The following is a 24,715-nucleotide window of genomic DNA, read 5'->3' as shown; positions in this document are numbered from 1 at the left end:
ACCATCTGCATGAAAAATAATTTCCTAATATTACTCCTAAGTCTACCATCTCACAACCTCAATTTATGTCCTCTAGTTTTACCATTTTCCTTTCTCCTGAAAAGATTTGGCTCTATATTAATACCTTTTATGTATTTAAACATCTGAATCATATCTCCCCTGTCCCTCCTGTCCTCGGAGTATACATATTCAGGACTTCTACTTTCTCCTTGTACGTCTTTTGGCTCAAACCTCCTACCATCTTTGTTGCCTTTCTGTGAACCACTTTAAGTCTTTTTATATCCTTCGCTAGATACGGTGTCCAAAATTGAACACAATATTCCAAGTGGGGCCTCACCAATGACCTGTACAAGTGCATCAAACCCTTCTTTCTTCTACTGATTATGTCTCTCTCTCTATACAGCCTAGCATTCTTCTGGCTATAGCCACTGCCTTGTCTTTTTTTCCCCTATTTCTACAGAAATATTTAATGTTTTACTTTCTTGAGGGCTTTGTTCATCTATCTCCAATGATTCTAGTTTAAAGCCATCTGCTGTGGAAAACGTTTGGTCCTTTCTTTGATAGCTGGGTACCATTTCTGCTCAGAAGTCTTTGAAAATCATCTCATTGTCCAGAAACCCAAAATTCTCTTGAATGCATGGCTGTTTGGATGGTATCATCATCTCCTGGGTGCAAGCTTCTCTGCCTTGTCCTTTACCCTCAACAGGGAGGGTCGATAAGAACAACATCTGCTTCACTCCCTCTCCCAGAAACATGAAGTCACTTTTGATACATTTGATGGGATACTTAGCCGTTTAATTAATGCCAACATGGACGAGCAAAATTGAAAATAGTCAGTAGGCTTGATGAGTTTTGGCAAATTCTTCCTAACGATTTGAATCCTGGTACCAGGCACTCAGCATACCTCCCAAGAAATCATGTCTGGTCAGTAGATGGATACCTCTATACCCTCTGGAAGGGAATCTCCAAGTACCACTACCATTTGCTTCCTAGTGGTCACTGGTCCAGCAGCTTTGGGGGGTTTGAGCTTCAGTTTCTCCTCTGTCATGGTTGCATACCAGTTCTTCAGTTTGAGGAATGGTAGAATCTAGGTATTTATTTTTACTTGCACTATCTGACTGCGGTACACTGGCTGCCCATCCAGAAATGCTGCATCTTTAAAGCACTGACACTAGCTTTCAAATTCCTTGACAGAATGGTCCCATCCTAAATGGCAAAGAAACTTACAACCTAAATCCCCAACCAACTTCTGCAATCACAAGGCAAGAGAAGACTATCTACCCCACCTGTGCAAACCCTTTTTCTAGAAAATGCCTGCAAACACACTTACTCACACGTCCTACCCAAATTATGGAACAAAATCCTGCAAACTATTAGATCACTGGCAGGTTTATTAAACTTCAAGAAAGCGATAAAGGTAGCATTCCGGATCCAAGATGGCTGCTGACCCTTTTGCCTGAGCAACACGCCGTAGAGTCTTACCTCTGATAACTATTGAATCACTGCCCGAGATACTTGTTTTCTCTTCATACCGAAAAGAAGAGGACGCAGTGCCACTGGAGCCTCACAGCAGTCCGGGCCAGCGGGCTTTGGCAACATAGAGGAGATTCTTCGGCGCGTGCAGGAGACACCCCAGGCATCGGGTAACCTGCTGGAGATGCTCCGGAGAGGTAGAACAGATGCAATCTCCTTGGGCTTAGAGACAACGCTAAGCCCCGACACCAGAGCACCTCTCCCTCGTCCTCAGATTAACAGCTCCCCACAAGAGGAGGTGCTGTCGGAGCATGGGCAGTGCTCTCCCTCGGAGGCCATAGAGAACAGAGAGGGAAGATTGGAGACAAACTTCCGTTTGCAGGAGAGTTTGGAAGAAACTGAGAGCTCAACACCTGCAGGGGTAATTCGTAACCAGAGTAGCCCTGTTCAAGAGGGGTCATCAGCTGGTGAGACTTCTAATCTTACTAATGTTTCTTATATTGAAAAACCCAGAGAGGTAACCCTGGATTCTTTATGGGATCTTGTGGCAGATTTGGCAAAATCAGTTAAACCCCAATTGATTCAGTTGGAAGAAAGACTTAAAGTTCAAGAAACAAAGGTGGGGAATTTGAAAATTGAATTTGATGAATCAAAAAGTTCCCTAGAAAATATCCACCAAGAACTACATAGAAACATACATAGAAATAGACGGCAGATAAGGGCCACGGCCCATCTAGTCTGCCCACCCTAATGACCCTCCCCTACCTAAGTGTCTAAACCAGTGGTTCCCAAACCCTGTCCTGGGGGACCCCCAGCCAGTCGGGTTTTCAAGATATCCCTAATGAATATGCATGAGAGAGATTTGCATATAATGGAAGTGGCAGGTATGCAAATCTCTCTCATGCATATTCATTAGGGATATCTTGAAAACCCGACTGGCTGGAGGTCCCCCAGGACAGGGTTTGGGAACCACTGGTCTAAACAGATTAGAGAAACATTAATCAAGGATAATACTAACTTGAGAAGGAGGCTGGAATCCCTGGAAAATACTTCTAGGAATAATAATCTTAGATTAATTAACTTTCCAAGGGTTGCAACAATATCTCCAAGAGATAGAGTGAAACGTTATATGATGGAAACCTTGGAAATTTCTGAAGATATGTTGTCATCACTTACGCAGGCTTATTACCTACCTATTAAAAGAGAAGAACAGCAACGACAACAAGAAAGGGACCAGCAATCATTAGATGTTACAGCAATATTGGAACTTTCTGACATAGAAATGGCTACCCCGGCAACACTTTTGATTACAGTAGCCTTAGCACCAGATAAAAACTGGTTGCTTAGGCTTTTCTTTAAAAATAGACAAAAAAAGTTTATGGGACTTAAAATATTGATTTTTCCAGACTTGGCTCAGAATACGCAAAGAAGGAAACGTGAATTTTTTTCTTTTAAAACCTGGGGTTATAGCTTTGGGGGCGACCTTTTATCTTCGACACCCTTGTAAATGTATGATACAATATTGTATGAAAAAATATGTCTTTGAACCAAGCCAGCTGCCAACATTCTTGTCTACAGTGCCTCAGGTTTAAGGGGGAATAGGAGGGTGAATTTGAATATTTGTTTTCCTGTCTCAGTCTAAAGGGCCTTTTTCTTCTTTATATATCAATTTAGTTTGATAATATTACTTTAATTTTCTGCTAAGTATACCTTGGATCCTTATTGTGGACTTGAATTGAAGATAAGCTATAATGATTTTCCTTTTATTGATGTTTGTGATGATAGAGTGAATATATTATGGCCTTATTGGCTTACCTTTATTTTTCTGTACAAGTGATACTTGATTTGTAATTTGAAACTGATAAATAAAAAAAAAAAAAAGGAAAGCGATAAAAACCCACCTTTTTACCTAACTCTCACCCATAAAACACACCACCAAACTCTAAACCAACTGTCTAAATCTACTTTTGCAAGAGTTGTACACACATTGTTGAAAGTGCCCTACCACTTGAACTGTTGATGCAATGAAGTCAAAATGCATTTTTTTTGTTTAACTGCGCATGGACATGTCTCTATATGGATATGTGTAAAGTATCTCTCTACGTGGAAAAGGTTAAAATGATTCATGTAGGTAACAAAAATCTCAAGCACGAATACAGGATGTCCAGGGCGGTACTTGGAGAGACCTCTCAGGAAAGAGACTTGGGAGTTCTGATTGACAAGTTGATGAAGCCGTCTGCGCACTGCGCTGTGGCGGTGAAAAGGGCGAACAGAATGCTAGGAATGATAAAGAAGGGGATCACGAACAGATCGGAGAAGATTATCATGCCGCTGTACCGGGCCGTGGTGCGCCCTCACCTGGAGTACTGCGTCCAGCACTGGTCGCCGTACATGAAGAAGGACACGGTACTACTCGAAAGGGTCCAGAGAAGAGCGACTAAGATGGTTAAGGGGCTGGAGGAGATGCCGTACAGCGAAAGATTAGAGAAACTGGGCCTCTTCTCCTTCGAACAGAGGAGATTGAGAGGGGACATGATCGAAATATTCAAGGTACTGAAGGGGATAGACTTAGTAGATAAGGACAGGTTGTTCACCTTCTCCAAGATAGGGAGAACGAGAGGACATTCTCTAAAATTGAAAGGCGATAGATTCCGTACGAACGTGAGGAAGTTCTTCTTCACCCAGAGACTGTTAGAAAACTGGAACACTCTTCCGGAGTCTGTCATAGGGGAAAACACCCTCCAGGGATTCAAGACAAAGTTAGACAAGTTCCTGCTGAACCGGAACGTACACAGGTAGGGCTAGTCTCAGTTAGGGCACTGGTCTTTGACCAGAGGGCCACCATGTGAGCGGACTGCTGGAAACGATTGACCACTGGTCTGACTCAGCAGCGGCAATTCTTATGTTCTTACTAGTAGTTAAGCCTGTTACATTAACGGGTGCTAGAATAGATGTGTAGACTTTTAGCACAATGGGTCACTGAGGCGTTTCTTTCTTTCTTAATTTATGTTTTGTATCTCTCTCCCTGCCCTCCTTTCTTTCTGTCTCTGTCCCCATGTGTGTCTCTGTCTCTTCCCTGGCCCCCTGTCTTACTGTCTCTCTCCCTGGCTGTCTGTCAGTCTTTCTTTGTTTCTGTATTTTCTCCTTTCGTGAGTGTGGGTCAGTTGTAGGCGCGCATGCGCACTCCTTCCGGCAACGGACATACGGAACACGCAGGTAGGAGTGCGCATGCACCGCTTAAGAACATAAGCAGTGCCTCCGCCGGGTCAGACCATAGGTCCATCCTGCCCAGCAGTCCGCTCCCGCGGCGGCCCAAACAGGTCACGACCTGTCTGAATCACCAGAAGGGGCCCCCTTGGTTTCTCATTGAAGTCCTATCTTTCCATCAAAGTCCTAACCCTCCGGTCTTGCACATGCACGACCTGGTTGGCTTTCTATACTTGTGTTACATCCCAGGACCTCTCTCAGTATCCCACGATCCCTTTATCCCTCAGGAATCCATCCAATCCCTGTTTGAATCCCTGTACCGTACTCTGCCTGATCACTTCCTCCGGTAGCGCACTCCATGTGTCCACGACCCTTTGGGTGAAGAAAAACTTCCTTGCATTTGTTTTGAACCTATCTCCTTTCAGTTTCTCCGAATGCCCCCTCATACCTGTTGTCCCCCTCAGTCTGAAGAATCTGTCCCTATCCACCCTCTCTATGCCCCTCATGATCTTGAAGGTCTCTATCATATCTCCCTTGAGCCTCCTTTTTTCCAGAGAGAAGAGCCCCAGCCTATCCAACCTCTCGGCGTATGGGCAGTGTTCCAGCCCTCTTACCAGTTTCGCTGCTCTCCTTTGGACTCTCTCAAGTACCGCCATGTCCTTCTTGAGGTGCGGCAACCAATACTGAACGCAGTATTCCAGATGTGGACGCTTAGGGTTTTATTATCTAGTCATTAAGCCCGTTACATTAACGGGTGCTAGAATATATGTCTGTCTGTCTCCCTCCCGCTGACTCTCTCTCTCTCCCTGGCCCCCTTTCTCTGTCTATCTTTCTGTCCCTCTCCCTGCCCCTGTGTCTTTCTTTCTTTCTGTCTCCCTCCCTCCCGCTGTCTGTCTGTCATTTTTCCCCATTTCCCTGTGCAGCAGCATTTCCATCCGAGTTCCCTATGCAGCAGCAACAGCATTTCCCTCCTATCCCCCCCCTTTCCTGTGCAGAAGCAGCAGCGGTATTTCCCTTCCCCTCCAAGTCCCTGTATAGCAGTAGCAGCATTTTCTCCCACCCCCCTTCTCTTACCGCGATCTGGCCTGCTCCATTCGGCCCCCTCCCCCTTCTTTTACTGCCGTTGTTCTGCTGATCTGGCCTGCTCTCTCCCTCCCACCCCCGCAAACCTCCGGGCTCCAGCCGTGTAGGCAGCACTTTAAACACGCTGCTTCGCGGCCTTCTACTGCCGATTTCCTCTCCCTCGTCTGTCTCCGATGATGTCATCAGAGATGCGGCAGAGGAAATCGGCAGTAGAAGGGCGTGAAGCAGCACGCTTATAGTGCTGTCTACGCCGCTGGAGCCGGGAGGTTTGTGGAGGGTCAATGGACAGAGTGGGGCTGCTCTCCACCACTCAGTTGCTGCCACTGCCCCACAGGGCCGCGAGTGTGGAGCAGTTGTAGTCGCGCATGCGCACTTCTTCAGGTCACAGACATATGGAACACGCAAGTGGAAGTGCGCATGTGCGGTTTAGGGTTTTATTATAGAGATGTCTCCTGAGATCATGTAAACAGATTAGAATAAATCTTGATACTAAATATTTTATCTTTTTTGGGCTTTTGAGAATGTTTTTTACTGTTTTACTGTACATTGCCATTTGGAGAGAATTTACACAGAGCTGTAATGATGATGCTGTTGGGCAGTTGTTGATTAGTTATTGTAAACCAACTGAGCTTCTCCTCTTTCCTCATAAACCCTCTGCTTCTCTCCCTCCATTCTCCGTCTCTGTAAATAATGCTGTCATCGTTCCAGTCTCCTTTGCTTGCAACCTTGGCGTCGTCTTTGATTCCGACCTCTCATTTTCTACGCACATCCAACAAACTATTAAGGCCTATCGCTTCTATCTCTACAACATCACCCAAATTCACCCCTTCCGCTGGAGCACACTACCTGGACCCTTGTTCACACTCTCGTAACCTCGCTACACTCATGTCACCCCTCTCCTTAAGTCACTTCATTGGCTCCCTATCCACCTTCGCATACAATTCAAACTCCTATTGCTGACCCACAAGTGTGTTCATTCTGCTGCTCCTCAATATCTCTCCTCTCTTCTCACTCCTTATACACCTCCCAGAGAACTCCGTTCCTCAGATCAGCTGCTCTTAGCTATACCCTTCTCCTCCACTGCCAATTCCAGACTTCGTTCCTTTCATCTAGCTGCCCCATATGCTTGGAATAAACTACCTGAGTTTGTCCACCAAGCTCGTTCCCTTACTTTGTTTAAAAGCAGACTGAAAACCCACCTTTTTGATGTAGCCTTCAATCCATAACCCTACTCCTCACTGCCCTAGCCAGCAGATTAACCACCAACCCTAACTGTATCCATGGCATCCTGTTTGTCTGTATTGACTGTTTAGATCAGTGGTCTCAAACTCAAACCCTTTGCAGGGCCACATTTTGGATTTGTAGGTACTTGGAAGGCCGCAGAAAAAATAGTTAATGTCTTATTAAAGAAATGACAATTTTGCATGAGGTAAAACTCTTTATAGTTTATATATCTTCCCTCCCTTAAGATCTGTATGTTCCCTTTTTTGCAGCATCCTCCAGCTTCCCCCCTGGCCCCCTGGTCTTAGTTTCAACTAATTACCGCAGCCTGCAGAGAGGATCGCCAGTGCTGTAGCATTCCTTGCAGGCTGCCATTGGCCTCCGAAGCACGTTCCCTCTGCCGCGGTCCCACCCCCTCCTCTGACATCAGGGACAGGAACGCGGCAGAGGGAACGTGCTGCTGAGGACAACAGAAGCCTGCAAGGATGACTACAGCACCGGCAATCCTCTCTGCAGGCTGCGGTAATTATCTGAAAGTAAGAGCAGGATGCCAAGGGGGAAGCCAGAGGATGCTGCAAAGAACGGGCAGCGCTAGTACAGACCGTGGGCCGCAAAATAGTACCTGGCGGGCCACATGTGGTCCCCGGGCCACGAGTTTGAGACCACTGGTTTAGATGGTTCATAGATGCGTGCAAGACAAAAGCGCTGACTTGTCTTTGCGCATTTGTCTGCACTCTTTTGTCTAGCGCGCATTTGACTTTCCACCTTTTAAATTGTAAACTCCTTCGAACAGAGGCAGGGCCTGTGGAGTACTATGAAGGTAAGAGGTTGAGACTCTGCTATTTATGAGGAGAGCTTTATGGAAATTAGGAGGTAAGGAACATATTCTATGTGTTTGTGCATGTGAAGTATTATAAGGTGTAGGAGACAAGGTACATACAGTATGTGAAGTATTATGGGAGATTTGAGGAAAGGCATATGCTGTGTATATGTAATACAGAATATAGGAGACAGGGCACACACGGTATGAATCAGAAAGGAATACTATATAGAAAATATGAGTCAGAGAGCACACTGTGTAAGTATGTGTGTGCATGAGGAAGTATTACGGAATGAAGGAAGCAGAATGCATGTAGGGGGTATTAACAGATGTAGGAGGCAGGAAGCATTATATAGATACACATGTGTGTAGGAGGCAGGAAGCATAATGTAAATGTGTGTGTATGTGTGCATGAGGAAGTTATAACAGAATAGGGAGGCAAGGACATGCTGTGTACATGTGTAAGGAGTTTATTATAGGATGGGGAGACAAGAAAATGCTCTGTGTGTGAGAAGTATATTATGGGCTGTAGGAAATAGAGTGTGCACTATGTGAGATTATTATGGGATGGAGAGCCTGTATGTACCTATGTGTGAGGAGATTATTATGGGATGGGAGATAAGGACATGCTGTGTGTGTGAGGAGTGTATTATGGGATGCAAGAAGTGTGCTGTGTGTGAGATTATTATGGGATAGGGAGGCAAGGATATGGGGAGTGTGAGGAGAGTATTATGGGATGCAGGAGGTGTGTTGTGTATGAATGTGTGAGATTATTATGGGATGGGGAGGCAAGGTGATTGTGTGTCTTTGGAGAGGATTAGAGGACGAGAACACATATGTGTGCATGTATGTATAAGGAAATTTATTATGGGATGCAGTAGGTATGTTAAACTAAACTAAACTAAACCTTAAGTTTATATACCGCATCCTCTCCATGAAAATAGAGCTCGGCACGGTTTACAAAAGTTTAATAAAGGAAGAGAATAGTAGATTGAGTTTAGTGGATTGAGAATAGGGGGGAGGAGAGCGTTACGTTTTTGTGAAAAGACTGGTTTTCAGATGCTTACGGAATAGTTGGAAGGAGACCTGAGTCCGCAATGGGATAGTAAGGTTATTCCAGAGCCCTGTAATTCTGAAAAAGAGAGATTTTCCCCATTTTCCCGCATAGAGGATACCTTTTAGAGAGGGGAAGGAAAGTTTAAGTTTTTGTGTGGGCCTGGTATTGTCGGGATTCGGTGAGTTCCAAGATAGAGGGATTAGAGGAGGGAGGATGCCGTGTAGGATTTTAAAAGCTAGGCAGGAGCATTTAAAATGAACCCTGGAGATTATTGGGAGCCAGTGGAGTTTGGACAAAAGTGGAGAGACATGGTCAAATTTACGTTTTGCGAAGATGAGCTTGGCCGCGGTGTTCTGAATGAGTTGAAGTCTATGAAGACTCTTTTTTGTTAGACTAAGGTGGATGGAATTGCAGTAATCTAGTTTGGAAAGGATGATGGATTGAAGAAGGACGACAAAGTGTTGTTGGCGGAAGCAGGATCTCACTTTCTTCAGCATGTGGAGGCTGAAAACGTATGATTTTACCAGGGAGTTGAGGTGGTCATTGAAGGAAAGAGAAGCGTCCATGATGATGCCTAGAACTCAAGCTGCAGCTGGCACCAGAGAGGGTGGGCAACTGTTCTAATTTGGGACCGAGCCAGAGAAGTTCAGTTTCATTTGAACAGAGAGGGACCAGGAGTGGAGTTTAGTTGTACAGGCTGTTATGTTGTCAGAGAGGTTGGTAAGGGTCGAGAAGGACAAGGATGTGGTCAGCCTAAGGGTAGATTGTTTCAAGGGAAGACATGTTGTGGGAGGGGGAGTTGGGTGTCTTTGGAGAGAGCACATGTGTGTGAACGTATGTGTGAGAGTATTATGGGATGCAGGTGGTGTGATGTGTGTGAGAGTATTATGGGATGGAGGAAGCAGAGCGCGCGCCGTTGGCGCGTCAGGAGAGTATTATGGGATGGCGGAGGCAGGGCGCGCGCCACGGCTAGGCGAGGGAGGTATTATTATGGGATAGCAGCAGGCCTGGCGGGCGGGTTCTCGCGTTTCTGTGGCAATGGCCCTGGTTGCTATGGAGACGCCGGCTCTCGGTGGGAGGGGGCAGCGGGGGGGCGGAGTTTGCGGCCGGGTCCTGGCGCGGGACAGGCGGCGGCGAGACACCGAGCTGGACGCTGAGGCACCGGAGGGGCGGAGACCGCGGGATACTGAGGTACCGGAGGGCCCCGAGGCCGGGGGGAGGGGGAGCGCGGGATACCGAGGTGGGGCGGGGGGGGGGAGTACTTTTCCCTGCTCTTATATCGAAAGTACAGTCGCGAGGGGGCTCTGGATAATCTTTGTCCGTCCCCCCCCCCCCGAGGCATAGAGAGTGGTAGAGTCCGACACCCCCCCCCCCCGGGAGGCAGAGGAAAGACCTCGTGCGAGCGGCCTGGACGCCCCCGGGTTAGACAAAGCCGATCCCGGGGGGGGGGAGGGGGGGTGAAGCGCTGTGAGGATCCTCCCATCCGGAGGGGGAGGGGAAATAGCAACCTCCCCCCTCCCCCCCCCCGAGCACACGCACTGGAGAGAGAGGCTGGGCCGAGCCAGGCCTGATTCCCAGAAGCAACGCTTTCATCCCTGGGGAGGGATCGCAGCGCACAATAGCCGGGACCAGCCTCTCCTCGGGGGGAAGGAGAGATCCCCCCCCCTTGGGGACAGGAAGTGACTGAATGTGGCCACCTCCAGGTGGAGGAGAAGCCTTTGGAAAGGGCTGACAGTTGACGAGATTTGCTTTTGAAAAGCTGCCCTTCGAAACTTCCCCCCAAGTTGGTTTCTCTTTAGTGCATCCAATGGCTCAGGTTCCCCCGGGAGACCCCTAAGCCCTTTGCCTTGGATGCAGCACGCATGGCTTTAAACTTGGTCTGCAAAAGTGTCACCAGCCGTGCAGCGAATGAAAAAGTTAGCATTGCATGCCTTAGAAACATATCAGAGTATGCTTTGGGGGGTTTCTGTGATATTGGATCAGTTGCATCCATGATTTTTCTGCTTCTTTTCTCCTTTTCAGTCTTGCTGTCCTGCTTGGATGGAAAACAAGCTTGATCGAAACAAGCATTGACCCACTGTTTCTTTCCCTTTGAACCTACTGCAGGCTACCACTGAATTTCAACCACTTCACTCCCAAGAGACAAGTGGCGTGGGAGCAGTCAGGTGCTGAAGTGAAGGAACAGACTCTGTACCCTGCGGATTTAATGCTGTTTCTCAGATGGCATCATCTGGTTTAGGGTCGCCCTCACCGGGCTCTGCCATCAGTGAGGATGATGACATGGAGGTGTTAATGAACAGCAGCATCCCGCAGCATCATGGTGAGGAGACAGCTTTATTTAACCACTTTTGTTTTTCTTGCTTCCCTAACTGAGGCCCAAATGCCTATTTTTTGTTCAGATGTGGGGAACAGTTACGGAAATGGTGTGATAAGTGAAGCTCTTTGCTGGAGTACTTCTTGATTAAATCATGAAAAGTAAGGGTAATATTGCAGAGGTTTTGATCCAGGACATTCTTCCATTGGTTTCAAGGCTAAGAACAAAGATTTTTCATGTGGACAATATGATTTGTTGATAAGTAGGAATTATCACTTCCTATCATTTCACTGCAAGTAGTCACCCATCTGTCGAGATTCTGAACTGAAATGAAGGCCTGGGTGTTCGACATGTCAGGCACTATTTCAGATTTCTGCTCCTATTAAAAAAAAGAAATTGAAATAGTCTTAGAGCAGGGGTTATACTGGTAGCAATAGCAGTACACTGTGACAGCTGTTCAGGGTCTAGGTTGTTATTCAGCAAGTATTACACTGTTAATGAAGGTTGTAAATCATGGGGGGTATAGCTCGGTTATTTTTCTCTTGAAAAAATGTACATTGATGTACACTGAGCTTAAATAAGGGCCCCTTTTATCAAGCCTTACAACAGGTTTTTAGCGTGAGCCGGTGCGGTAAATGCTCCAACGCTCATAGAATTCCTTTGAGCATCGGAACATTTACCTCACCAGCCTGTGCTAAAAACCTCTAGCACAGCCTGATAAAAGGGGGGAGGGTTGGTATGTTCCTAAATTTTGTAATATGAGGGTGGTTTGAAATGTTTGGTAAATTTCCATGAGATGATGCTGTCAATGAGTATTTTGCAGAGTTTGACGCAACCTATTTTTCCAATGGAATGAAAAAACTGGAAACTCACTGGACTAAGTGTATAGCCCTCGATGGAGACTTTATTTATTGATACCCATATTCTATGCAGGTTACATATTCACATTCATAATTCAAATAAAACAACCACTTTACAACATACTAAAATCACAGAATATGTCAAACATCCTAAAACGTACATTGTGCAGTTCTTTAAAAACATAAACATTGTTTAACTTGCTTTTTTCACCAAACTTTTCAAACCACCCTCATACTTATGTGAGCACCTATTAATGACTTATTTTCAGTGTACTTTGACAGGGTGAACTTGCTCATAAGCCGTGTGCAAAATCATCTCAACCTCTAAACTGGTCTTATTACTAGGATTGTGCAGAAGAAACCCTACCTCCAGCTAGAGAGGCCTGCCTTACTACTAGAGAGCACGTTTTTTTGAAGATCCCTGCTATGTGGAATACAGTACTCCCCCGATATTTGCAGGGGTTCCATTCCAGGAACCCCATGTGAACGTTGAAAAAACGCAAATACTGTTTTTAGCAGGGGAGACAGGAGAGGGCAGCCGGAGTGCCGGTGAGTGAGAGAAATCACTCGCGATATGCTCCGACCGCCTCTTCCTGTACTAAAGTCGGGCCTCACCAATCAGGAGCTGCATGTCAAAGCAGCTCCTGATTGGTGAGGCCCAAATTTAGTACAGAAAGAGGCAATTGGAGCATACTGCGAATGATTTCCTTCATTCGCCGGCGCTTCAGCTGCCCTTTCCTGCCTGGTCATTCGTGGTCGGAAAATACTACAAATGACTGGGACCGCGAATGACCGGGGGAGCAGTATAGTCTTCCTGCTCTTTGCAATGTTTTAAGACAAAATTAAATGCTTTTAAAAAAAAAAAAGTTTTCAATGTAGTGGACTAATGTGGCTTTCAGCCGGCTATCTGTTCTTTTTGGTTGTTTTTTTTGTGTGTGTGTGTCTGATCTTGTTTGCTTGGTAAGTTTTGTGTATTTGTGATGATTTTAATTCATACTATTAATTATTTATAGAGCTCGTGAGCAGAGGGCAGCAAGGAGTAGGGTTAAGATCAAATTTATTACATTTGATATACTGCCTATTTTAATTTCCAAGCAGTTTTCAAAAAAGTTTTACAAAAGTACTGTATATTAAAAAAAGGGAAACTTACATGGACTGTTAAAAACAATTAAAAGACAATATTGGGTACAGAAGGGAAGAGGGTAAAAGGATACATCATATTAAAATAACAGGATGTGGGAAAGGAATAAGCCAAGACTTGAAGGCTATCTCAAAAAGGTGGGTTTTCAGTCTACTTTGAACTAGGGAAGGGACGTGAACCACGGACTCAGTTTTTTCAGGCATATGGGGCAGCGAGATGAAAAGAACGAAGTCTGAAATTGGCAGTGGAGCAAAACATAGAAACTTTATGGCAGATAAAGGCCAAATGGCCCATCCAGTCTGCTCTTCCATATTATCCACTTTCTCCTCTTCTCCCTAAGAGATTCCACATTTGTCCAAACCTTTCTTAAAACCCGCTACGCTATCCGCTTTTACCACAACCTATAACTATTCTCTGAGTGAAAAAATATTTCCTCCTATTGGTTTTAAAAGTATTTATTTCCCTGCAATTTCATTGAATTTTTGACGACTTGGGGACACTCGATGAAATTGCAGGGAAATACTTTTAAAACCAATAGGAGGAAATATTTTTTCACTCAGAGAATAGTTAAGCTCTGGATCGCATTGACAGAGGTTGTGGAATAAGCGGATAGCGTAGCTGGTTTTAAGAAAGGTTTGAACAAATTCCTGAAGGAAAAATCCATAGTCTGTTGTTAAGACATGGGGGTAGCCTCTGCTTGCCCTGGATCGGTAGCATGAAATGTTGCTACTCTTTGCGTTTTGGCCAGGTACTAGGGACCTGGATTGGCCACTGTGAGAACGGGCTACTGGCCTTGATGGACCATTGGTCTGACCCAGTAAGGCTATTCTTATGTTCTGAGTTCAAGATGATCTTCATCTCCACCACCTCCACGGACTGAAGTTGAGATAGACACTACAACTATTAATTATTTCTATAGTGCTACCAGATGTACACAGCGCTTTACAGAGTCACAAAGAAGACAACAGACTCTGTTCGAAAGAGCTTTCAATCTAAACAGACAAGACAAACAAACGAGATGTCATGGATACAGTTAAGGGGAATGGTTAATCAGCTGGCAGTGGGGTGTAGGGTTATGGATTGATGGCTATATCAAAAAGGTGGATTTTCAGTCTGCTTTTTTTATTACAAACAGTTTTATTGATGGTAATAGAAAAACATCCAAAAAGTTTTGCAAAAATCACTTTTCAATATAGCAAGAAACCATAAAGCAACAGTTGTAATGTATTGAACATAAGAATAGCCTTACTGGGTCAGATCAGTGATCCATCATGCCCAGTAGCCCGTCCTCATGGTGGCCAATCCAGGTCACTAGTACCTGGCCAAAATCCAAGGAGTAGCAACATTCCATACTACCGATCCAGAGCAAGCAGTGGCTTCCCCCATGTCTTTCTCAATAACAGACCATTTTTATACAGAGAATGCCACTAACCCCTTCCCTCTTATTCCCCACGAACTCCTAATACCATAAAGCTATAACCTACCACACCAGGGACCTGGGCTCTTATGGCCCTTGGAAAATATCAACCATTATCCTCCTCCCCACCCCCCAAAACCTTACAATGAAAACAATGTGTTTATTGACAACCAAAGGTAAATACCTAGCCAAGAACATCAACAAAATAAGCAGCATACAATCAAGCTCCACCAACATTAGAGAAAACAAATATGGTCATCAACAATTGTTTGTTCTTCTGGATCCCTTCCCCCCATAGATAAGACTAGCTCACCTCTGTACTCGCCAGCCCTTCTCACGCCCTCCTCCCCGACCCCAATTTCAGTCTGCTTTTAAACAAGGGAAGGGAAGGGGCTTGGCGGATAAACTCGGATAATTTATTCCAGGCATAGGGGGCAGATAGATGAAAGGAACGAAGTCTGGAATTGGCAATGGAGGAGAAGGGTACAGCTAAGAGCGGCTTATCTGAGGAACATAGTTCCCTTGGAGGTATATAAGGAGACAGAAGAAAGGAGAGATATTGAAGGGCAGCAGAATGAACACACTTGTAGGTCAGCAATAGGAGTTTGAACTGTATGCGAAGGCGGTTAGGGAGCCAGTCAAGTGATTTAAGGAGAGGGGTGACGTGTGTAGCGAGGTTGGTAGAAGATGAGTCGTGCATCAGGGAGGAGAGGCAGCACTGCAGGAGAACAGTTAGAAGTAGTTAGAAGCAGTAATCTAAGCGTGAGGTTACAAGAGAGTGGACAGGGGACTGAGTTGTGTGCTCAGAGAGGAAGGGGCGAATTTTGGTGGTGGTGTAGAGGTAGAAGCGACAGGCCTTAGCAGTTTGTTGGATGTGTGTAGAAAATAGGTCACTATTTACCGAGATGTAGAAGAGGGTTTAGGAGGATAGAGGAGCAGCTCAGTTTTGGACATGTTTAGCATCAAATGATGGCAAAACATCCAAGCAGCAATGTCAGCCAAACAGGCAGAGACTTTTTCTTTGACTTTAGGTGAAATTTTGGGTGTAGAAAGGTAGATCTGGGAGTCATCAGCATATAGGTGATATTGGAAGCCATGGGAGGAGATCAGGGCACCGAGGGAATAGGTCCTAAGACAGAACCCTAGGATATGCCAACCACTAGCGGGGTAGCAACAGAAGAGGTGCCTTGGGAGAGGTAGGAAGCAAACCAGGAGAGGACAGTTTCAAGTTTATTTTTATTTTGATATACCGCCTATCAAGCCATCTAGGCGGTATACGTACATATTTAAAAACATAGCCATTCTAGATTACATTCTTGGGGGGTGAAGAGAAGGCGGGATCGGAGGTGGGGGCGCTTTGAGGAGGGAATTCAGTGTGGCAAAGACACGACAAGGGTTGGAAGAAAGGGAGTTAGTTGGAGGTAGTAGTCTTGTAAGCGCAGAATTAAAGGAGGTCAACATAAATTTAAAGTGAAGAAAGTCAGCATGTGTGCGAGATTTGAGCCAAAGGCACTCAGCACAGTGGGTACAGGAACATAAGTAACGGATACTGGGAGTGAGCCAAGGTTGAGGTTTGATACACCTGACAGAGCGGGGAACAGGGGGAGCAAGGGTGTCCAGAGCAGAGGAGATAAGAGTTGTATGATGAGAAAACCTCGTGGACAGACTTGGATAACATAGTGGAGGCAAGGAGAGGTGAAACACTGGTTGTGAACATGGACAGATGGAGGACTTGAAGATTTTCAAACCTGTTGGAGGTGACTAGACGTGACTGAGGAGGAGTAATTTTAAAGGTTATGAGATGATCAAAGATGGGGAGCAGTGAGGTAGAGAAGTTGAAGAAAAAGACAAGACCAAGGCAGTGGCCATTCCAGTGAGTGGGGGTAGCGGAGCACAGCTGGAGGTCAAATGAGGAGGTTAAGGCAAGAAACTTAAAAGCATACGTGTCAGTCGGGTCATGAGGGTGAAAGTTGTTGGAGGCGAAGGGGGTTGTTTGAAGATTCTTTCAGCAGTAGATGAAATTGGCTTGACCCGTAGCTTCAATACCATTTTTTGTTAAATTGATGGAGGGGGTTTTTATATGTCTAATTGTTGGATTATTGGGGTTGGTTTAACCTTTTGCATTCTTCAGTCTGGTTTCAGACCAATGTATAATACCGAGACCGTTCTGGCTTCACTTTTGGATCACTTACATGGCTTTTTTTTTTTTTTAGCAAGGCCGAGGTCTGTGAGTAATGTATCCTAAGGCTTCCTGATTGTGATTTGTGTGATTCTAGCCTTAAGAGTGAAGATTATTGAAAGTTTATAGCCAGATGTTACATTTTAGCAAGGGTCAGAATGTTCTGCTTCTACAATTTGATCTTAGTAGCGCATTTGACTTGGTAGATCATAACATACTGCTTGGCTATCTTGATTCTGTAAGAGTCTATCAATGGGTTCAAGATTTTTTTGCATTCCAGGTCTTACCAGATACGATCAAGTGTTGGTCTTTCTCATTCTTGGGGGTAATACCTGAGGTGTACCGCAGGGTTCACTGTTGTCCCCATTTCTCTTTAATATTTATCTGTCCTCCTTGGAAACAAAATTGACAGTTGTGCAGATGACATTATGGTTGTCTTGTCATTGGATTTGGTACCATCAAATAATTTCAATCAGATAGCTTCAGTGATATCGACGATCGAGAATTGGATGCTATCTTTTAAGTTAAAACTCAGCTTCAAAAAACTAAATTTTTCTTTGCAACTAATCTAAACTTACCCAACCAAGATTTGTCTCCATTTGAAAGGGGTGAATTTTGGGGATGTTTTATGTAAGTAATGCACGTAAACCACTCTGAAAACTTGAAGGATGGTATATCACGTATTTTAAACTATTAATGATCTTTTTGAGTTCATTTGATTATGTTCCATTCGGAGTTGTTTTGAAAGATCAGTTTAGTATTACCTGCACTTGACTATTGTAATACTGTATACCGTATTTTCACGCAAATAACACGCACCCGTATAAAACGCGCACACGTGTATAGCGCGCAGAAATCACGATGATAAGCACAAAAACTTTGGTATAACGCGCTCACGATTATACCGCGCATGCTGCCCGACTCTCCGTTCACCCCCCTGACTTCCGTGCACTGCCCCGCCTCTCCATGCGCTGTCCCGACTCTCCGTTCACCCCCCCCTGACTTCCGTGCACTGCCCCGACTTTCCGTGCGCTGTCCCGACTCTCCGTTCACCCCCCCCTGACTTCCGTGCACTGCCCTGACTTTCCGTGCGCTGTCCCGACTCTCCGTTCACCCCCCCTGACTTCCGTGCACTGTCCCCCCTTGAAGGTCTGTCCCCATCCTGAAAGCCTGATGCCCCCCCCCCGACGTCCGATACATCCCTCCCCCCGAAGGACCGCCGATTCCCCAACAATATCGGGCCAGGAGGGAGCCCAAATCCTCCTGGCCACGGCGACCCCCTAACCCCACCCCGCACTAAATTACGGGCAGGAGGGATCCCAGGCCCTCCTGCCCTCGACGCAAACCCCCCTCCCCCCAACGACCGCCCCCCCAGCCGACCCGCGACCACCCTGGCGACCCCCACGACCCCCCCACCCCCTTCCCCGTACCTTTGGTAGTTGGGCCAGAAGGGAGCCCAAACCCTCCTGGCCACGGCGACCCCCTAACCCCACCCCGCACTACATTACGGGCAGGAGGGATCCCAGGCCCTCCTGCCCTCGACGCAAACCCCCCTCCCCCCCAACGACCGCCCCCCCCCCAAGAACCTCCGACCGCCCCCCCAGCCGACCCGCGACCCCCCTGGCGACCCCCACGACCCCCCCACCCCCCTTCCCCGTACCTTTGGTAGTTGGCCGGACAGACGGGAGCCAAACCCGCCTGTCCGGCAGGCAGCCAACGAAGGAATGAGGCCGGATTGGCCCATCCATCCTAAAGCTCCGCCTACTGGTGGGGCCTAAGGCGCGTGGGCCAATCAGAATAGGCCCTGGAGCCTTAGGTCCCACCTGGGGGCGCGGCCTGAGGCACATGGTCGGGTTGGGCCCATGTGCCTCAGGCCGCGCCCCCAGGTGGGACCTAAGGCTCCAGGGCCTATTCTGATTGGCCCACGCGCCTTAGGCCCCACCAGTAGGCGGAGCTTTAGGATGGATGGGCCAATCCGGCCTCATTCCTTCGTTGGCTGCCTGCCGGACAGGCGGGTTTGGCTCCCGTCTGTCCGGCCAACTACCAAAGGTACGGGGAAGGGGGGTGGGGGGGTCGTGGGGGTCGCCAGGGGGATCGCGGGTCGGCTGGGGGGCGGTCGGAGGTTCTTGGGGGGGGACGGTCGTTGGGGGGGAGGGGGGTTTGCGTCGAGGGCAGGAGGGCCTGGGATCCCTCCTGCCCGTAATGTAGTGCGGGGTGGGGTTAGGGGGTCGCCGTGGCCAGGAGGGTTTGGGCTCCCTTCTGGCCCGATATTGTCGGGAAGTCGGCGGTCCTTCGGGGTGGGGGTGCGAGTGGTCCTGCCGGGGGGGGGGGGATGTATCGGACGTCGGGGGGTCGGCCGGGCAAGAGGGCTTGGGCTCCCTCTTGCTCCGATCGTGGATGCGGGTGCGGGTGGGAGCGCGTGCGAGCGGTCGTTCGGGGTGGGGGTGCGAGTGGTCCTGCCGGGGGGGGGATGTATCGGACGTCGGGGAGTCGGCCGGGCAAGAGGGCTTGGGCTCCCTCTTGCTCCGATCGTGGATGCGGGTGCGGGTGGGAGCGCGTGCGAGTGGTCGTTCGGGGGGGGGGGTGCGAGTGGTCCTGCTGGGAGGGTGAATCGGGCGTCGGGCGGGGTGGGAACTATGTTTTAAAACTTTTGTATACCGCGCTCACGCATATAACGCGCGAGGGGTATGCGCGGTAGGTAAAAACGCGTATAACGCGCGCGTTATATGCGTGAAAATACGGTAGTCTTTCTAGTGGGCTGTAAGAAACATTTTCAAAGGCTTACTCTGATTCAGAACACAGCTGTTCATTTAATTTTTAATTTGGGTAGCACTGAGCAGTTGTTTTTGCTACAAAGTGTTGTATGGTTTGCAACTGAAATATCTAGTGGATCATTTTATTTGTTTATTTTTACTCCTGTATGTTCACAGTGTAATTTGGTCTTTTTTACATTTCCCTTGTCCAAAGGCTGTGTTTACAAGACACATCATGGATGATTTCTTTATCAGACCACTAGCTGGGAATCTGAGTTTGGCCCATTAATGCTTATCTCTGATTCCTATTTTCATTTTAGAAAGTTACTGAAGACTTACTTCCAAAAATTTCTTGGGAAGTAATGATGGTTGGTTGATATTTCATTTGTCTATCTTATCTATCTCAGTTTACATTCACAGTGTTACAATATAGGGTTTACATATACTGTCTTGCAGTATATCGTCGTAGGATTACTTACTAATACTGGTGATGGGTTGAGGGAGTGACTAGGAAAAAAGGTAGGTTTTTATAGCTTTTCTAAAGTTAAATCCTTTAAGGGCTCTGATATGAGGAGGTAGGCTGTTCCAGAGGTTTGGTAAGAAATGGGTGTAGGATTGTTTCCAGACTGTCTGGAGTTGGAGGGAGTGACCTGATGGTATATGTAGGTGTATTTCATTTTGGGAGTATAGCATTCTCTTTGGGATGTAGAGAGGAAGTATCTGAGTGTCTTGTAGAGAGATTATATGCCAACACTAGGCCTTAGAAAATGCAGTATTTGGTTATGGGCAGCCAGTGGGCCGATATCAATGCTGGAGAGACTGGGTCATGGGCTTGTAGGTTTTTTAGTAGTCTTATTGCTATATTTTGAACTTGCTGTAGTCGTTTGGTGTTTTTTTGCTGTAAGACCGTTGAATAAAGCATTGCAGTTATCCAGGCATGTAAGGACAAAAGGCATAGAGGAGTTGGGTGAAGTCTTGTTCTATGAAATAGTTTCTTTTGGAGCTGGCGGAGGTAGTGGAAGGATGAAGAGACTACTTGTGAGATGTTTGGAGAGTGATAGGTTTGAGTCGAGAGTAATTCCTAGACTCCGTACTTCGTCTTTTGCCATCAAGGTAGTTGATTTCCAGGTAGGGAAGGGCAAGTGTAGGAGCATTTTTCTTTCCTAATCTATACGAGTTCAGTATTGGACGCGTTCAGTTGAAGTTTGTGTGTTTAATTTCGGATAAGCAGTTGTGAAGGTTGTGGTCTGGGTGTCGTGAATTGCTCCTAGTGGTAGGTATAGTTGAAAGTCAGCGAAGAAGTGGATTTTGATTTGGTATTCTTGGGCTGCTTTGATGTAGAGATTGAAAAAAAGAGGGGATAATAAGGCCCCCTGTGGTTCTCCATATTTGATTTGTTTCAGTTTAGATAGATTAGTGCCGAGTACTGTAGTAATCTTTAGCTCAGAAAGGATTGGAACCAGTGTAATACTGTATCACGGATACCGATTTCTGCGAGGAGGATAGAGTGATCGATGGTATCAAAAGCTGCACTCAGGTCAAGCAAGACAAGTAGAATGTCTATTTCCTTTATCCAGCAGTTGTCTGTGATGTCAAGTAAGACAGTTTCAGTGCTGTGGTGTTTTCTGAAGCCTGACTGGAATGTGGAAAGGGCCTCCCGTTTGTCGATGAATGTTTTGTAGCTGGGTTAGTGCTGCCGTTTCCTGTATCTTAGATATGTAAGGCAGGTTGGAGACAGGCCTGAAGTTGGTTGGTGTGTTTGGGTCAAGGGATTGTTTTTTGAGGATCAACCTTATGATTGCTGATTTCCAGCTTTTGGGCACTTGTCCTGTTTGTAGCGAGGTATTGATGAATGGAAGGATAGAGTTTATAAAGGAGTCTTTGACATTAGGAGATGCGATGGGCAGGGGTCCAAGATGGAGTTTTAGGGCTGGATTGTGTCTGCAGTTCTGTTGAGTTCTTCGTGGGAGATGGTATTGAAGCTGGTTAGGGTTTCTGTTATTGTTGGTAGTGTTTTGGTGGGGAGGGGGTCGATGTAAGGTTGAAAAGAGTGTGTTGGGTGGAGGAGTCTAGGTTGGCGTGTATTTTATTGTTTTTTTGTCTGCAAAGAAGGCAGAGAGTGTCTCGTTGTCCAGGTTGATGTTTAGGAGTTGATCGTTTCCTTGGAATGAGGTGAAAAATCTTTGTCAGTGTAAATAGATTTCTTGATCTGTTTGGAGACTTTAGTAGTTGCTGGGAGTAAGTCTGTTTTGCTTCAAGGATGTATTTCAGTTTACTTGTTTGTCCCCTGAAGAAGGCATTCCAGACAGCCGAAACTGGGATTGTAGTCTGGATCTTCGCTTTATTGTCCAGTCACGTAAACATACTGGGACTTTTTTATATTAATAAATGTTTTGATAGGTTGTTTTATGACATCTCGCTTGCCTTTTCTTATTCGCTTCAAGGATGGCTTGTTTGTATTGCACCATTTTCTTTTGGCTCTTCTCAGCTCTCTTAGCTGATCGGTGAACAAGGGAGAGGATGGATTGTGAGGGAGTATGCTTTGTTATATTGATTACGATTCTGTGTTTGTGCAGTTATCCTCCTGGAACTGAAAGGTTTTATGGAATAAAATTAAAGTGTTATGTTATGTCCGCGTCGGATGTATAAGGGGTGCCTTTTGTTCCCCCAGGGATTTATTATGGAATAAGGGGGAAGAAAGGCGGTTTTGTGTTATATGCATATGCTTAGGTATTGTGAAAGGATTGTTTGCGCTGTAGTCTGTTTGAGGTTTATATGTACCTTGCAAGTTGCGTTCCCTGTTTTTGAAGGGAGAGGACTTGTAATTGGGAGTGTGGAGCCTGTACTTGGATTGTAGATTGCAAGTGAAGAGTTGAAAGACCTTAGGCAGTAATCTGTGGATCCTGCTTGTTTATTTGGGAGTAAGATCCTTGCTGAGGCAACAGGAGAGAATTTGACTGTAAATATTATCTGCAGGGTGCAAATTACTCTGAATCTTGTTGGGGTTCCTTCTGGACCTTTAATCAAAGGTTATTTTCTTTTTGCCCTGGGGGATAGCAGGGGAAAGTCCGGTGACTGAATCTCTCTGGGAATGTTGTGGCTAGCATGGGTTGGCTCCAATCAGAAGCCATTTTCTCTTTGCTCTGTGCCCTATGGGGGGAGGGGGGAGTTACTGTCGAGTTTGGTCACAGTAAAGGAAATGGATGTCAGCCCTCACCAATCCTGCCACCTCCCCGCCTGCACTCCCTCCTCCCTCCCCTTACCCCATGCTGCTCCTGTTCACTGCACATCTGGCAGCTTTTCTTTCTGTATGTACATAAGACCGTTTTGTTTTTGGTTCGTTATAGTTTGTCAGTTGCTGCGTGTTTTCTGCTCTTCTTCCTCTTTGCAGTTCCCTGTACATGTGTTTTATGTTTCTGGAGTAAACAAGGGGGGGGGGGCACTGGTGTGCTGGCGCTTCCTCTATCATTGTTCCTGCTTTCTGGATTTTTGTTAGGAAGTGTGTCGGGAGGTGCAGGTTTGGAGATGAAGGGAGAGCCACAGGTCAGCGATTTCTATGCCATTCATCTCACTGCTCTTTCCACAAACCAAGAAAATGAAGCCAAGCTCTGGGAAGGGAGGGGGCCCATATGTGTGGTTGGACTCTGAGCACATCAATCTTGTTTTGATTGCATAAGGTATTTTGGGTAAGGAATACGCTTTCTTCTATGGATGGTATGCAAGATTTGGGTTATGGCTCTAAATCTAATCTGAATTTCTGTATCGCTCTTATAAAGCACAGGTTCTAGGCAATTTACAAACAAAGAGGCCCATACAAATTATGGGGAATTACATTTTCAAGATTTGATTTGTAAAATCAAGTGGATTACATAGTTTTTTTTACAGCATAGAGTCTCAGGGGACAGGGGAGATATGATTCAGACATTCAAATACTTGAAAGGTATTAACGTAGAACAAAATCTTTTCCAGAGAAAGGAAAATGATAAAACCAGAGGACATAATTTGAGGTTGAGGGGTGGTAGATTCAAAGGCAATGTAAGGAAATTCTACTTTACAGAGAGGGTGGTAGATGCCTGGAATGCGCTCCTGGTGGAATGGTTGTGGAGAGGAAAACGGTGACAGAGTTCAAAGAAGCGTTGGATGAACACAGAGGATCTAGAATCAGAAAATAGTAGTAAGGCCAGTACTGGGCAGACTTGTACGGTCTGTGTCTGTATATGGCCATTTGGGGAAGGATGGGCTGGAGAGGGCTTCAGTGGCTGGGAGGATGTAGATGGACTGGCGTGAGCTTTGACGGAGACTTCAGCAGTTGGAACCCAAGCACAGTACCGGGCAGAGCTTTGGATTCTTGCCCAGAAATAGCTAAGAAGAACAAAAATTAAATTGAATCAGGTTGGGCAGACTAGATAGACCATTCAGGTCTTTATCTGCTGTCATCTTCTATATATGTTTTATACAAGATAAGGGGTTTTACATTTACATTGATTGAAGGTATAATAATGTGTTTACATATAGTTAATTAAATACAGGTTCAAAGTTCAGCATAGAGAAATGGGATGTTCTTGGCAATGTGGCATGGTTTTGTTGCTGGATGTTAAAGCACAAATGCTAGTAAATGAAACACTGGTAGGCTAGAAATGTTCACCTCCCAAATCTGACCTCAAGGTGACTTAACACTTAAAGATAATACAGTGGTACCTCGGTTTATGAGTGCACCGGTTTGCGAGTGTTTTGCAAGACGAGCAAAACATTTGCAAAATCGGTGCCTCGGAAACCGAGCATGGCTCGATTTACGAGCACCCCCCCCCCCTCCGCGATCCGGCACCCCCTCTGCCTCGAACCGGCACCTCCCCCCCCCCGCCACAATCCGACCCCCCCCGCCATGATTGGGCACCCCCCTGCCGCTTCTTACCCTCATCTAGGCACTCTTGAAGATCGGCCTCCTCGTCTGCTGGGCCTTGAGCATCTGAGCATGCTCAAGGCCTGCGAGTTCACGTTGTACCCAATTGTGTCGGGGGGGATGTCGGATCATAGAAACATAGAATATGACGGCAGAAAAGGGCTACAGCCCATCAAGTCTGCTCACTCTAATGACCCACCCCCTGACTTTACTCCCTTAGAGATCCCACGTGAATGTCCCATTTTCTCTTAAAATCTGACACGCTGCTGGCCTCAATCACCTGCAGAGGT

General features: G+C 46.4%; 1 protein-coding gene across 4 annotated transcripts in view; it reads left to right on the top strand.

Annotated features, from left to right (window-relative positions):
• Window positions 1–9,937: 9,937 nt before the first annotated feature.
• Window positions 9,938–24,715, top strand: part of CHD4 (chromodomain helicase DNA binding protein 4) — a 112,823-nt gene continuing 98,045 nt past the window's right edge. For 3 of the 4 annotated variants that reach the window (XM_033924119.1, XM_033924117.1, XM_033924120.1), the window contains exons 1-2: window positions 9,938–10,052; window positions 10,968–11,181. In XM_033924119.1, the coding sequence (XP_033780010.1) occupies window positions 11,082–11,181 (100 nt within the window). In that variant the 5' untranslated portion in view covers window positions 9,938–10,052; window positions 10,968–11,081. Of the gene's footprint in view, window positions 10,053–10,341; window positions 10,778–10,967; window positions 11,182–24,715 lie in introns of those variants that run through there. The other variant, XM_033924118.1, reaches the window with a different exon arrangement.

This window comes from Geotrypetes seraphini, chromosome 16 (genome assembly GCF_902459505.1).
Source record: "Geotrypetes seraphini chromosome 16, aGeoSer1.1, whole genome shotgun sequence".
NCBI classification, from domain to species: Eukaryota; Metazoa; Chordata; class Amphibia; order Gymnophiona; family Dermophiidae; genus Geotrypetes; species Geotrypetes seraphini.
The sequence above is the reverse complement of the archived record's forward strand: the minus strand, read 5'-3'. Positions and strand labels throughout refer to the sequence as shown.